This window comes from Tyto alba, unplaced genomic scaffold (genome assembly GCF_018691265.1).
Source record: "Tyto alba isolate M040663 unplaced genomic scaffold, T.alba_DEE_v4.0 Super-Scaffold_22, whole genome shotgun sequence".
In the NCBI taxonomy this organism is placed as follows: Eukaryota; Metazoa; Chordata; class Aves; order Strigiformes; family Tytonidae; genus Tyto; species Tyto alba.
The window spans coordinates 8,756,349-8,771,315 of NW_024881296.1; the positions used below are offsets into that span (position 1 = coordinate 8,756,349).

General features: G+C 41.9%; 2 protein-coding genes across 4 annotated transcripts in view; one reads left to right on the top strand and one right to left on the bottom strand.

Moving 5' to 3' along the window:
- On the top strand, window positions 1-13,855 carry LGALS8 (galectin 8). 3 transcript variants are annotated; one of them, XM_033008599.2, is made up of 10 exons: window positions 1-99; window positions 2,162-2,299; window positions 5,043-5,131; window positions 5,763-5,973; window positions 6,596-6,712; window positions 8,419-8,475; window positions 8,555-8,581; window positions 9,976-10,064; window positions 11,920-12,085; window positions 12,576-13,855. In XM_033008599.2, the coding sequence occupies exons 2-10, from the start codon at window positions 2,258-2,260 to the stop codon at window positions 12,723-12,725; spliced, it is 948 nt and encodes a 315-aa protein (XP_032864490.1). In that variant the 5' UTR covers window positions 1-99; window positions 2,162-2,257; the 3' UTR covers window positions 12,726-13,855. The 3 variants fall into 3 exon arrangements, with proteins under 3 accessions (XP_032864490.1, XP_042651598.1, XP_032864498.1); XM_033008607.2 differs by lacking the exon at window positions 1-99 and adding an exon at window positions 123-280; XM_042795664.1 differs by lacking the exons at window positions 1-99; window positions 8,419-8,475 and adding an exon at window positions 122-280.
- An 887-nt stretch (window positions 13,856-14,742) lies between these two features.
- Window positions 14,743-14,967, bottom strand: part of HEATR1 (HEAT repeat containing 1) — a 39,051-nt gene continuing 38,826 nt past the window's right edge. Inside the window, exon 44 of the mRNA XM_033008588.2 lies at window positions 14,743-14,963. Within this exon, the coding sequence (XP_032864479.2) occupies window positions 14,875-14,963 (89 nt within the window). The 3' untranslated portion in view covers window positions 14,743-14,874. The remainder of the gene's footprint in view (window positions 14,964-14,967) is intronic.

Sequence of the window (14,967 nt, forward strand, 5' to 3'; positions counted from 1 at the left end):
GGCGGCCGGAGGGCGCGGGGCGGGGCGGCAGCGGGAGGGGGGGATGGCGGCGCCGGGCGGCCTCGTCCCGCGGGTCAGCGGGCGCTGCTAGTCACGGAGGTACGTTGTGCCGTTAGGGAGGGAGCGTCCCGTTAAGAGGGGGAGCGGAGGGCGAAAGCGGGAATAACCCCGCCGCGTGCCTCAGCCTGGCGGGGAGAGGGGCCCGGCTGAGGGAGGCGCTCCGCGGAGCCGGCTGCAGCGGCCGGGGTTTCTCGGTGAAAACTCGTCCTGTGCCCTTCTGGTGGGTGTAGTGCTGGGCTGGTAGCCGGGGGCGGGGGGACGGCACTGGGATTTTGTGCTTTAATTGCTCGCAAACGCTCAGAAGGTATCTCGCATATTCCTTTGGCAGAAGTCTTGTTGGCCTTGGTGAAAAAAATCTGGTTTGCGTTATAAAGTCTAACGCGAGTTTTCCCCCATGAAAGACGTTTTCTGCATGTCACAGTGAGATAGCATAATAGCTGGTGGTTGGCCTTCCTATTTTCCTGTTTTGTTTTTATAGAAGAGTTGTTTTCTTTACAATGTGTGAGGTAACAGGAAAGTGTACATATCTTTTTTAAGTTCTAAATGTATGGTCAGGAAACTAACGTAGTGTTCCAGGTTTAAGATTTGGTGTAACATGTGCTGACAGTGGTTCCTCTGAGACAAGGTTACAGAAGAACCTTGCAGTTGCATGCCCCTTGTTTTATCAAACAGAGCCTGAATTGCAGCCTTCTCTCATTATTGTGACCTTTTCAGTAAAAAACTAATAACCGAACAAAAGAGTCTTCAGCCCAGATTGCTGTTGCACACCCAGGGAAGTTCAGTTAGCAGGCTGCTGGACACTGGGTTGTAGGTCTGGGTTTCTTTTTTTGGGTATGCTATTGGACTTTCTGATGCTAAAGGCAGAATTATTGTTTGCTTTGGTCTTGATTTCCTGCTCTTTAAAATGAAAACAATGAAATTTGCCTGCCTTTGCACATTCCTGTTGTGAATTGAAGGTGGTATGTCATGAGAAGATTAAAGGGGCAAAACAGTTATGCAGCGTAGGCATGTTATGTTCTCTGAACTGCGTTCTAGACCCTAGTCTTATCTAGGGGACCTTCTGGTCCATATCTCCCACAAGCTAAGACAAATGTTGCAATGGGCCACTCTCTTGAATTACTGCAGAGGATTAACCCCAGGGCCCTGTGGAACAGGCCACAGAGCTTGGGTTTTTGGTTTCGTGGTAGGTTTTTGTTTGTTTGTTTGTTTTTTCCTTCCAACGCTGCTAGCAGTTATCACACAGTAATGATGCTAGAACCATCTCCTTTGACTTTTTCCTTGTCTGCCTGTCATTGCCATACAGTTTGCATGCTATCTTAAGTTGTTTCATTCAGAATGTGGAAGAAATAATTACTTAATAGTTTCAGTTGGGCCCTGAATTTTGGTAACTTCATTAGAAGATTTGCTAAAGAAATTACAGTGTAGCTGGATATGCTCACATGCTGTTGTTTCATCTTAGTAGTACTGTGCGTTTAATGCAAGTTTTACAAACTCCTGCAGTTATTTGTGGAATTCAGGGGTTGTGTGTATTGGAGGAAGAAATGTAAAACGCCTTTTCCTTCCCTGCTGTGTCTTTGCCTTGTGTCTCAACTTTATACAAGATAAAACTGGAAAAAGCAAGTTCAGCCCCTAGGGCTTGTCCGCCTTGGGAAATCTGGGGGGATAGCATGAAAAATGTTAAAGGAAACAAAACTGGCTGTTTGCCTTGAGAAAATTGCTTTTGTACTGTGTATCTTTTCCCTGTCTGCAGGCAGGGGTCAGCTGCAAATGGAGAGCTATTTAGGGCCCAGCTGAGGAGCACTGAGTTATCAGTGTTCCCGTGTACAATGATTATTTTTACATTGGATTCTGTCTCAGTGTATGTGATCTGAAGCTGCTGATGACATTGTGTACCTGTGTGCACCGTCCCTTGTTAGAGTGGCAACTTACTTCTTTAAGCAAGCCTTTCATTTTCATATTTCAAAACTCCAGCAAATTTCTTGGAAAGGGGAGATATTTGCATCACTTATCGTGCTGTTTAAAGTTTATACCTTGGAGGCTTTCACTTCATGTAGTGCCACTTTGTTTCTTTCTAATTAAAAGTTTTGGGGTTTTTTTGAAGGGATCCCTCGTTTAGTGCTGCCAGACCAGTGTGTCCTGTATATACGCTCCAGCAGTGATCACACAGAGCTGACAAACTTAAACTGGAGGAGGAAAGATGATGTCCTTGGATGGACCGCAGAAGACAGTCAGTAACCCGGTAACTCCTGTCATGTCAACAATTTCTCCCTTGGGAAATGAGACTTTGCTGTTTTATGTCAATAGTTAGTACTCGTACTGTTTTGCACAGTGACGGGTTGTTGTGGTTTGAGCCCAGAGGACAACTGGGCACCAGGCAGCTGCTCGCTCGTTCCTTCCTCCTCAGGAATGGGAAGGAGAAAATAAAACAACTGATTTTGCACTGAATGCGAAGTGGTTAGAGTTAGGGATGATGGGGGAAAAACTTCAACCTTCTTCACAAGAACCAGCTGGGAGAGGAAGGAAAGCTATGTGGAGATCACCTAGCAGGTGGAAGGACTGAACTGCAAAAGGAAAGGAAAAGTGAACGTTAGTAGGTGGGGATTTTGGTGAGAGAGGATGTGTGAGGAGAAGGATCAGGAGGTGTTTAGGACAAATATTCTGTGTAAGGGAGTGAGTTAAGCAAAATTGGGTGGTTGCAAGGGGGCTGGTGAGTATAATGGGTGACAACACCAGGCTGGAGAATATAAAGGAGTAAACTAGGATTAAGGGCTCAAGAGCCTAAGGTGGGAATAAGAGTGAGTATTTGGGGTTGGAATGTGGAGGCAGAGTTGGGAAAGACTGTGCTGGTGACCTCAGGAGAGCCTTCAGACAAGGCCATGAGCCATCTACTCTATCTGACCTTGCTTTGATCAAGGCACTGGGCTAGAGACACCAGAGGTGTCTTCCAGCCTCAGCCCTTCTGTGATTCTATCACCTGTGTGATACCAGAAGATGAACTTAGGGATGGAGAAGGGCAGGCTATGAGGATTTCACTATTTCAGCAAATTGTTCCATGAACAGCCAAACTTAGGAGCTCTATTACAGGTTTGAGGTTTGAGTCAGATGTATTTCTTTACTACTGAATCATCCAGAAAATTCTGCTTTTCTCTTTATGCCCTTTGCTCCACCCATCTGGCAAGAAATGGTGTCATGCCCTGTCTGATGGGGCAGCTGTCCGCTACCCAGCAAGCTGGATGAAAGCTGTATTATCACAGTCCTTTCCTCTGTAAGACCATGATCTGTCCTCTTGTTTTATGAAAACTGGCATATATTAGAAAGACCTTGATCTCCGAGACCTCTCAAACTCAGTTGACATTGTCCAGTTGACTTCAGAGGTAATTTTTGGAGGTCTGGAAGAGAGCTGGGGATGCTGGTAGATCATGTGATATCACCACCATTACTCTTAAATGACAAAAAATAAAAAAATCAGTGGAAGAATGTCTTGAAACATGAGGAAATCACAGGCACACTCTGTGATGACAAAACCTTATGAAGTCTGTAGTGTTGCACCCAGGAAATGCTCTATTATGGCCTTGCAGATTCCACGTCTGAGCTTTGGAAGAGTTGATGGGCCAGTCTTCTTTCCTCTTAAATAAATTCATTCTTTTGAATGTAAAGAAGTGTTTTTGCCACAGCTTCTCTTCCAAGGGTAAATAACTTTGATCCACTAGAATGGCATCCCTGGCCTGTGTCTGTATGTTTCTCTGGTTCGTCTTTGAAGACTGAAACAGTAATTTATTACTCTTTTGCATTACTCAGAGCTGCTACCCCTCAGGAGCAGTGTGCTAAAACTAAAATAATCATGTTTTTTCTTACTTACTATTGTTGCTTCTATTCTTTGAATGAAAAATGAGCCTCTCGTGTACAGCTTGTATAATAAGGAACCAAGTAAGCAAAGGGATTTCAGCCTATTTATTCTTTCAGTTTTAACATTTAATTTCACATTTTTGTGCTCCTCTGCTGCACCTGATTAAGCCCAGAAAAATATACAAGACTTAAAACAACTTGACTGAGACTTAGAACAACTTGATCATTTGTGAGCTGATGCTTGAGAAGCAAGTTCTTTAAGTCTGTTTTGCCTGATGTAGGAGACAACTGCAAATTAGGTTTTGTGCAACATATGGGTGGCTGAGGTAAGAAGTGGAGTGAGGGTAGAAAAGGGTGTGTATCTACTGGCAGAAATGAGCAACACTCTGGATATAATAATTTTTACTGTCATTCCCCTTTTCTTCCTCAAGAGGAATATGTGTCAGCAAACATATTCCCTTTTCATGTCTTCCTGTTCTACATGATGATATATATATATACTGCATGCTGTAGGTAGTATAAGGACTGAGGCCCTTGAACAGGGGTATTTCAGTGCACCTTGCAGTTCTTAGCTCACTAGGATGAGGTATTTTGTTGTGTTTGTTGTGTAGTTTTTACTAAGACAACATTCTGTGACATAGTCTCTTCTTTTCCCATCACTGTTTTCCAAAATGGAGCAAGAACAAGCAAAAAGGCAGCTGCTCTAGTCTGGGATCTGTGTTGTGGAAGGTGCCTCCTGCTACCAGCAAAGGGCTGATAATAGTCGGCCCTTGGCAATGACCTAATTTGAAGTGAATCCTCTTTATTAAAAGTGAGGCAATAAAATACTAGCACTCTTCATTTGAGAGCTAGGAATGGAGGCTGGAAATTTTAGTTTTCATTTTGTCGAAGAAGCCTAATTTTCTTAAGTGAAAATCTGCTCAGTCTTTCCTTCCTGTTGTGGGTATTTAGTGCTTTTTTTATTATTTCTTTTAAATGAAATGCTAGTTGTGTTTCTTTTAATGTGCTAGAGCACCACATAATTAAGTATTAGAATATTATTTTTAAAGCTACTGTGTTGGGTTTTGCCTCCATCACAAAATGTTATTTGAATGTTTTCTTTTTCTTTTTTTTTTTTTTCCCACCCCCTCTTTTAGACCATTCCGTATGTTGGGACGATACGTGGTGGCCTTGTTCCTGGAGAGCTGATTGTGATACATGGGACTGTTCCTGATGATGCAGACAGGTAGTGGCTAGTGTCACTTTTTGCAGTGTCGCCATGTGAACAAGAATGTAATGGAGAAAATGTTTCCAGGAGTCCTACTTATGATGGTACACAAAGGCTTGATCTAAATCCTTGTGATAGTGTCAGAGTGGATACAAGCTTAAGTAGTTAATGAAAGCTTTGTGATGAGAAATGGAGGATGAACTGATTTTTTTGCTTTCTGCTGAACCTCTTTGCTTAGCCAATTTTTGTTCCTTGTTATAGCATATGTCTCCTTGTCTAAAGAGGTTATCTGAGACTAAAAAAACTAATAACTGAATGTGTTGTGTGAAGGAACTAGCTTAAACTGGGATAAGGAGGTATGAATTAGTGCACGTGCCTAGTACGGGGACTCTGTTCCCTGTCTTTGCCCAGGGTTCATTTAGTTATTCTGCTGAAGATAATGGGAGGGAAGGTGGTGAGCACAGTAAGTGAGGAGCTTACCTTTCACGGATGTGTAGGAGTTGGACAAATACATGTTTGATTTTTTAACTTATCCAACAACACTCATCCTGTCTGCCTGTTGTGAGGCTCCACAGTAAAACACAAGTGTATTGAAGTTTTAGGGGATTTCTTGACAGACTGATCTGAATGTGATTTGTCTTATGATTAGGTTTCAGGTGGATTTACAGTGTGGCAGCAGTGTAAAGCCTCGAGCCGATGTGGCGTTTCATTTCAACCCTCGCTTCAAAAGGTCCGGCTGCGTTGTTTGCAACACACTGGAAAGGGAAAAATGGGGCTGGGAGGAGATCACTTATGAGATGCCCTTTCAAAAAGGGAAGTCATTTGAGATTGTCATCATGATTTTAAAGGATAAATTTCAGGTGAGTCTGAGTTGATTCTTTATCTGTAGCCAGTTGTCAGGTCAATTAAAGGGAGATGTTTTGTATACTTACAATAAACAGTTGAAAGCCTTGGTTTCTCTGTTACCTAGGTGTAGTCTAACTACAGAAAAGTTTAGAAGCTTTTCTTTAAAGAGGTGCTAAGTAAATCAGACCCTCAATTTTGTATTGCTTTCCTCTAAGTTGGGTGAGTAGGCAAGTAACTTCCTGCCGTGGCTAATGGCTACTCCACCCTTCCTATCTTAGTGCAGAGGCCTGACCTTAGGATAAACCTGTTTTGTGGCTAGTGTAGGACAGTCCTTTTGGAGGAAACATGTGAGGTATATTTGTCGTGCTCTGTTAGACTGCAGTGATAGATTCTATTAGGTTGGTAATAACAGGTTGGTAAATGGCCAGGTGATAGAAACAAAAGGTGTAAAATGCAAATAAATCTCCTTCATAGTGATGGAAAGTGGGCTGAACTTAGTTGCTCTGAAATTTCTAGGATGCGTCTTGCTCCTGTACCAAACCAGTGTAAAACAGGGATACATGCATACAATTTGGTACATGGCTGATGTGATGTATGTTTAATACAATTCTCCTGTTTTGTTTCCTGTCTCTTTAGGTGACTGTAGACAAGAAGCACTTGCTGCTCTACAACCACAGAATTAGCCTTGAAAGAATAGATACTCTTGGAATATATGGCAAAGTGCAGATCAAAACTATAGATTTTGTTTCTAATGTAAGTTACATAGACAGCTGACTTGTTTGATTCTTTTTCTCTGTCTTGCTAAACTACAGAGTAGGATTTATGGTGAAAAGGAAGTAAAGAAAAGCAGCTACACAGTCTAATGTCAGTGATGAGGTATTTTTTTTCCCCATATTTCAACACGCAGGTCTCATGTGAGGATCTCTGTCTTCCTGTTTTAGTCTTGATGTTAGGGGCTAAAGGGTGACAAAGTTTACAGCTTGCAAAGTTAACAGGGCAGACGGTATAAGAATTGATTGGATACTGGATCTAGGAATGGATTAAACTTTTCAACTATTGCAGAAACTCCAAAATGAACTCTCAGTATTCAGTGCTTCTAAATGACAAATGACTTGTTGCTTGGCTTCCCAATGCCAAGTTCAGCCACAGCTGGAACTGCTTGAGCACATAACCCTGTTTTTCTTGCTAAAATGACTGAATTGTTGAATGAATTGGTAAGTAGGAGAGTACCTTTGTTTCTGAGGGGCAAGGTGTCCTTTTTCAAAGACTTTGTGGCTTGATTTGCATTTGGACCAAACTGCAGTGAATTTAAAGTGAAGGCTCTTCCTGTGCTTCCTCTCAGCTGCCAGCCTTGCTAGAGAAAGTAAACCAACAGGGAGGAGTTGAACAATGTTTTCCCCTGTTCAGAAGGAGAGATCCTTCTGCTCTGGAAGGGTGAGTCTTTTAGAGTAGAAATGGAAAGTGATCAATTCCAGGCAGGTACAGAAGGTGAATGCCTTTTCCCTTTTTTCCTGCTATTCATTACACAGGAGTAGAGAGGCTGCCCTAATGTTCTGGATCTCTTCTGCCCCATCCTCTATACATTGTGGGCAAAGCACAGGTCTCTTGCTGCCAAACATCAGGTCTAAATCAGGTCAGCAGACTAACAACTCTGTTGATAGAAGGTGGAGATCTGGGCCTGAACGGAATAGGGCCTAAGCTTTAAAGATAGGTCTACTCACTGATGATTTGCAAAGGCTAAGGGCCCCATCAGTTGGCCTTGGGCATGTTGCCAGAATAATATCCAAAGCTGTCTGAGCCCTGGTTTTGGAGGACTAACTCTGAGAAGAGCTTGGGAACAAGCAGGTGCTGTAGTTTGGTTTCTGTCCCAAGCAGAAAACAAGAGAGAGTTGCTTTAGTCTGTGGTTGCCGATGCTGTATCCTTTGGGGAAGAAAAGAATGGAGAAGGATGATTGTTCCCTTTTTGTCTTTGCTGCTAATATACCCTTCTGAGGAGGATGGAAGCTTGTATTGAAATAAACAAGCTGAAGACACAGTCTGCTGGGGCTATGGTCCTGTTGCTCATCTGCCCTTCCCATGGGAAGGGACAGGGATGCAAGGGGCTGCTTAGAATCCCAAGGCCCCCTGCCTGGACCTGCCCTGCTGGTATTGCTACCCCAGTGAGGAAAGCTCAGTGAGTCCCTGCAGATGCTGAGGGCTTAACAGTCCTCTGTTGAATAAAGACCTGAACTGTAATGAGGTGGTCTTTAGAAATCTCAATTTGGCTTCAGCAATTGGTCTTCAGGACTTTTCCTTGGTTTGCAGGGCTTTGGCTATCTTTTTATTTTACCATAGCCCTAGATTTCAGTGTTAACAGTTCACCCTTCAAATCAGCACAGATCTTTGTATGGTTCTAAACCAACTTTATGTTAAAGTTCTATGATGTTAGCAATGACATCCAAATATCTCTTTCTCTGCAGTCTTTACAAGGCTCTCAGCCATCACCTCTAGGAGTAACAAAGATAAACACAGAAAATGTACGTATGTTTGTAAAAGGTTGAATGAATCTCCCTGTTGTCTGATAAGCTAGTTAATGTTGTTTGTTTTCTCTTGCAGGGAGAAATGCCAGATGGTTCACAATTTGTAAGTGTTTCATGTAGACTTGTGGCAAATGAGAAGAGTAAAAAAAAAAAAAGAAAGAAACAAAAACATCTCAGTTATTCATGAAAAAACATGCACAGAACAAGGGAATTAAGAATCTACTGGGAGATGATAATCAGTGAGGTTTTGCAGAGAGTAATCTTTTTTGCTGCTGGAAGTAAAAGTGAAACTATTTGTTAAATCATTTAGAAAACCCAAAAGATAAACACAACATCCATGGCCATAAACAGAGAAATAAAAAGTGATGTACCTGAAGTTTTAAAGGACCAAGTCACATTAAAGACTTTTTTCAAATAAGCCTACTTAGTTTTCTCTAAGGGAAAACCTGCAAACCAAAAGTATTCTGTAGTCATTACGCCAACTGGCCTTACCTTAATGTGCATATCTCAGAACCTGTCTGGCTACATCTTCCTCTTGCTGACAGATCCATGCTTATCCTGAATGCCCTTCGGGTGGCTGGGTGCCAGCATTGCACCTGAGGTTTGGCACTCACACCCAGCTAGCATGGGGCATAGTCAGAGGGAGTGCTCAGCTTTTTGCAAAAACCTGTACAGCTGGACAGTATCCAGACAGGACTAAGGACCACACTCAAACTGGAAAGGGGTTGGAAGCCAGGAATATATACAGATAGACTTGGGGGAGAAGGTGAAGTTGCAGTGAGTGCCATGATTTTAGTTGCCTTGTCACTTAACAGTCTGCCTTGTTCAGTCGTCTTTTCCAAACCAAATAACATGCAATATTGTCATTTCCAAGTGGTGGACTTGAGCAAAAAAATAAAGATGAAGTACTTCTCCATTCCCCCTTTTCTCCTCATCACAATAATTTCTAACACAACAGAAAAAAAAAAAAAGGTAGATAAAATACTTGCACTATCTGCCATTACGAACCAGTGCCAGGAGGACAGAATACTTGGTGACCCTACTTCTAGTACTTGTGCAACTGTGGGACTACACACCTAGCATGAGTCTTACTCTTTAAAGCATAACTGAAGCTTTCAGAGAGGAGAGGTCAGGATGTCTGTATCTGAATTACTATGTGATAGACATTTAAATTGGTGTGGGGAGTTTTGTGCTTACTTCCACCCCACCCTGCCTCCTTAGAACATTAGTGTTTGCTGAAGTAGTTGCAAGTAGTGTTTATTTTGAACCCCAGGTGGTAGTCTAAAGGAAAAAAAACCCAACAGACTGATATGTTTATCTCAATATAAATTTTCCACTATAGTACTAGTATTCCAGAACATGTTGGTAGGAATAACTTTAGCTGTAAGTACAGATTTGCAATTGTAGGCCAAATTTCTTTCTGCTATAGTAAAGTTCAGCTTGTATATTGAAAAAAATAAGTCACAATCAAAATTTTTACTGGTGGTGTACTTCCAGGGAGTTCCTTACTTTGGGAGACTTGATACTGCACTTCGTCCAGGATGCACAGTTGTCATTAAAGGAGAAGTGAATAAAAACGCAAAAAGGTAAGTGTTACTGAATTTTTCTGCTATTTAACTGAGCTGCTCTTGAGAATGAGTAGGTTTTTCCATTGCCTCAGTATATCCTTACTCACTTGCAACTTTGCATCTGGAATCACCTGAAACTACAGTGGAGTTTTCTCAGGAACCTGCAGGATACTGCTTTAGAGAGGACATAAAAGAGCAGCTCCATTGTTGAAAGTGAAGGTAAATCCCGAGTGTCTTACCTACTAAATCTGCATCATTCACAAGATTATGTGTCTGTTCAGGGTTTTCACTGTGCAAAGCATGGGAGTGCACACGCAGTACAAAGACAGCTTTTATTGTAAAGAGGTCCAAGAGTAAGGGAACTGGCAGAAGCAGATGGAAAATGGGTTAGACGAGTTGCTGGTGTGCTCAAATGCTGCATGTCACGTTTCTCTGTATACTTCTTGGATGGAGTCCTTGGGGACTGTATAGGCATGAAGGTGCCTAACAGACAACAACTGAATGAGGAAATCTGATAGAGGAGTATGAGCTATAATTTTGATAGCAAATTAGGAACAAGGGGTTGCGGAGAAGACAATTTCCCAATGTGATTTAGTGAGGAGGGGGTGAGAAAAGGGAGTGCAATACAGTCAAAACGGAGCTGAGGAAGTGTCTGTGCTTCAGCATGCCCTTTGCTTGAAGGGTGGTTTTGGCTCTGCAGAAACATGCCTAAAAATGAAGCAATTAGTGTAAATGATGAGAAGCGTGCTTTTTTACCCTGTGTGTATGCACAGCTCTCCTGCTTCCTCAGAGCACTTACCTTCCCTGCAGCTGAACAGCACTGAGAATTCATATCAATACTGGAAGCAAAGCTCTAGAAATCTCATCAACAAAGTTTGAATGGACTTTAAATTGGACAGAATAATTAATACATAGACAGTAGCATTTGTTTTTCTTCTTTTGGCTTGTCAAAGCACTGCAGGTTGTCTGCTCTTTGTGCTTCTGCTTTTAAACGTATAGATTTTTATAGAGTTTGTAAGTTATTTAATGTTTTTCACTCGGTTCATGCGGTTGTAGATGTTCCTTTTTCTCAGTGAAAAAGAGGACTTCACAGCTTGGAAGTGTGGCCGTTGCTGTATTTTATACCTGGAGTAAGCAATTCTAGGCTTCTCAAAGGAGGGAAATAACCTGACAGCTGGGGTTGGCTGAGGGGGGAGGATTATTTCTTCTTCAAATGCAGTGGGGTCTTTGCCACAGGTAGAAGCATTCATTTGAATTTGGGTGACCATTCTAATCACTCTTCTCCAGAGCTCCCCTTTAGGAACCTCCTGTGTTGTAGACATGTCTGAGATTGCAGAGTATTCATTCAGCCTGGGCAGAGCTACCCTGCCTACAAAGTAACACTTTATGCATGGTCTCCCACCAATCTTAAAACTATGGAGAGAATACTCAAACTTTTCCTTAGAGTCTAACCAGTTTGTTGGCAGAAAGAATAGAATGTCTTCAGGTAAAACAAAGCCTCCCACTCCCCACTGCTTGAGTTAAGAGAAAGAGATGGAGCAAGTAACACCATATGTTTCTGTGAGAATGCTGCTTCCTAGTGCTGTAGGGGAGCAGCTCTTGGCCCACTTGGCTCCTTGCTGAGACATGAACAGAAAGCTGTGAGTGATGAAGCAGAACTAGCCGGATCATGTTCTACATTTGCTGCCTTCAGCAAAGGTTTCTTTTTGAAGGAGACAAGTGCATGTTAACTGCCTGCTCGGTTCTTCAGGTGAATTACAGTCCTGGCTGCAGAAAGTTCTGAGTGTTGGCTAAGGACCTGGTAAATACCATGGACTACTGCCTCATGTTTATAAACCCTTGGTATTGTAAACTTTTAAAAAATATCTTTCAGCTTTGCAATAAATCTGAAATCAAGTGACTCAAAGGACATTGCATTACATCTGAATCCTCGAGTGAAAAATAAAGTTTTTGTAAGAAACTCATACCTTCATGACAGCTGGGGAGAAGAAGAAAGGGAAATTGCCAACTTCCCTTTCAGTCCAGGGATGTACTTTGAGGTAAGATTAACTGAAACAGCATCAAACTGGTAACTGTCACAAGGATTAGCAGTCACACTTAAATGTCATGCTGTTAACACAGATTTAAGTAAAACTTCCTGCCATTTCTGCATTTCAATGTCTTGAGAATATTTAGGATTAAATGGGACCATAAGGAGCAAAGCTTTGACCTGGTTTTCATCACAGTTTTGTTTTTAAGTAGTTCCAGGAATTCAGCCTGTGCCCAGAACGAATTTTAGTTGAGTTGAGTTGGGCTCGGTGATCCTTATGGGTCCCTTCCTACTTGAGTTATTCTATGAAAAAGGAAATGATTTAGCTCATTCCAATTGCACGAATTTTATTGAAGTTCCACTTGTTAAAATGTTTCTTTTGCATGAAACATTCTTGGTAACAGAATTAGGGCTTGCCCAAGTCTAGGCTGGATCATCAAGTGGTTTTTTTATGTCATACCTGAGTTTAAAACTTAACTGTTTCTCTTCTTCCTTTTCAGCTGATCATTTTCTGTGATGCCCACCAGTTCAAGGTTGCTGTTAATGGTGTTCACACGCTGGAATATAAGCATCGATTTAAACAGCTGGGAACGATCAACATAGTGGAAGTCACGGGGGATGTTCAGTTGTTAGATGTGAGGAGCTGGTAGTTCTTTTCGATCGGTACTAAATGAATGAAACCTCTCCTACTGACAGTGCCTCCTTTGTCAAATACAAGCAGGCACTGACTCATACTCAGCCTGCCTTTATCTATCTAGGCTTCTGTGTCTGCTGCTCTGAGCTAGGTGGGTACCAGAACTGCTAACTGCGAGGTTAAATCCTCTAGTTTACAGTATTGTGGCAAGCTAAATAAGTGTTTGCTGAGATAAGTCTCCCATACTACTGAACCTAGCAATATGGAAACGCTGTGTCATACTGTGTCTGACAACTGCACTCAGTATGTTTAAGTTCAACTACTCATCAGCATTCCTTGATAGCATACATTCAATATTGTGAAGTGGAAACAAGACTGAAATAGGCTCTGAAGATATGGTTAACTACCCCAAAAGTGACACTGATAATTAATTTAAAATAGGATTATGAAATATATTCTTCTGCTTCCTAGTGTATATTAGGAGCTCTAATCTTTTTCCTGAGGCTGGATTAAGCAAACAGTTGACCTATCAGTTTTAGCAAAAGTCAAGGAGGAATTTGATCTTCATAGCCTGCTGCTGGAGCAGTAGCTTCTCTGACACTCATGTCACCTCCTGCTTATAAGTAAGTGGATTAAATCAAACATACAATAGCACTTCTATCTTTCCAAAGTGAAACAAAGGGAAATGATTTAGCTCATTCCAATTGCATGAACCTTTGAAAACTTGCTTGATCTGAAATGGCTCTTACCTGAGTTGAGATTGCTTGGAGACTGAAGCAGATGTTTTTCATTTTTAAAAATGTGTGAACCTGGGTATTCCAACTGAGACGAGACTTGGATACTCATCAGTGGAGTAGAGAATGAATCCTTTTTCAGTCTTGCATTAAAATACTATCTATCTGAAACAAGCTACTCCTATTCCATGTTTTCTGTACAAATGTCAGTCTTAATTTTTATACTATTTTTAAAAGTTGCTACTGGCTGTCCATGCATGCCTGAGGGATATTCCTCTTTATCTTAACAGCTGCTAAAAGTGAAGCAATTTCAAGAATAAGATGTGTCCTAAAAGACTGTTTGAGATAAATTACCACACTGAATGTTTAAAAAGCATAAATAAAATTATCTATGAACTCTGCTTTTCTTCAAGTGGAGCTAAGTAGCTGTGATTCCTTTGCGGTCTGTATTTTCTCGTTTCACTTATCTTACCTGTATCTTCAAGCTGGCATAGTGAATCACGACTGGAGGCCAGTTTCACATCAAGGAGTGAGTTAGTGCCACAGACCAGTTTGACCATGCTGGTGTGGGCTTCCCTTGGCTGCTGGATAGATGGAGCTGGCTGATTTTAACATAGGAGCTGGTAAGCGGCTCCCCCTCAGTGAGGGCAGTTATACCACTTGTGTGTCCTTGCCTTTATCTAAGAGTTCAGCAGGGAGTTGTCTTGTAAATATCATTTTTGTTTGACAGCCAACATGCTTAATAGTTAAGAATAGCATCTAAGAACATACATGACCCTGATGAGGTAACCTTTCCAGCCAGGAGGTGCAGCACAGACACGCTGCACTCTGCAAAGGCCCATTCCCAGCACCCCCTGGCATGTAAGATTAGCCTCTTTGAAGTGTTAGTTCTAACTAGTTGCATTTTAAACCCCACTTTACAGTGTCTGAGTGCCTTTCCAACAAGCTGTGTAATGAACCAGCATCTCCTGCTGCAAAACAGGTGGTGAGTTTTTCTGGTAAATTTGTTAACATAGCAAGCAATTTGTTTTTGATGTTCAGCTGAATAAGCAGCTAAGCAGTAGCGGTCCTTGAAGGTTGGGTCCAGCCAGTACCATGCTTACACTGGAGCATGACAACCCCTCCCCAGGGACAGTAACTCCCTACCCCCAGCACTGGGGAATGCCGTGAGTCTCAGATGTTGTCGCTCTGTGCCCAGCTATCAGAATTTGCTTAGAGCTTGTTCCAGTTTCCAACTGTTAAGAGCAGTTCAGGAAATGTCACCCAGAGAGCCCCCAAGACCATCCAGGAATTACGGAATCAGGTTTTTAGAATATTTTATTAAGAAATTAAGAGCTTAGCTCTGATAAAAATTAGTATGACAATTTGCCTCTAACACATGTGTGAAGCTAACCTGGTTCAGACAAAATTTGAAAACAAAACGGGATAAACTTAGAAGTAGCTTTGGAGTGGTTCTCCCAAAATGACTTCCAGTTGTTGAATTGTCTTCTGACACTGCTGTTCAACTTCTTCACATTCATCTAG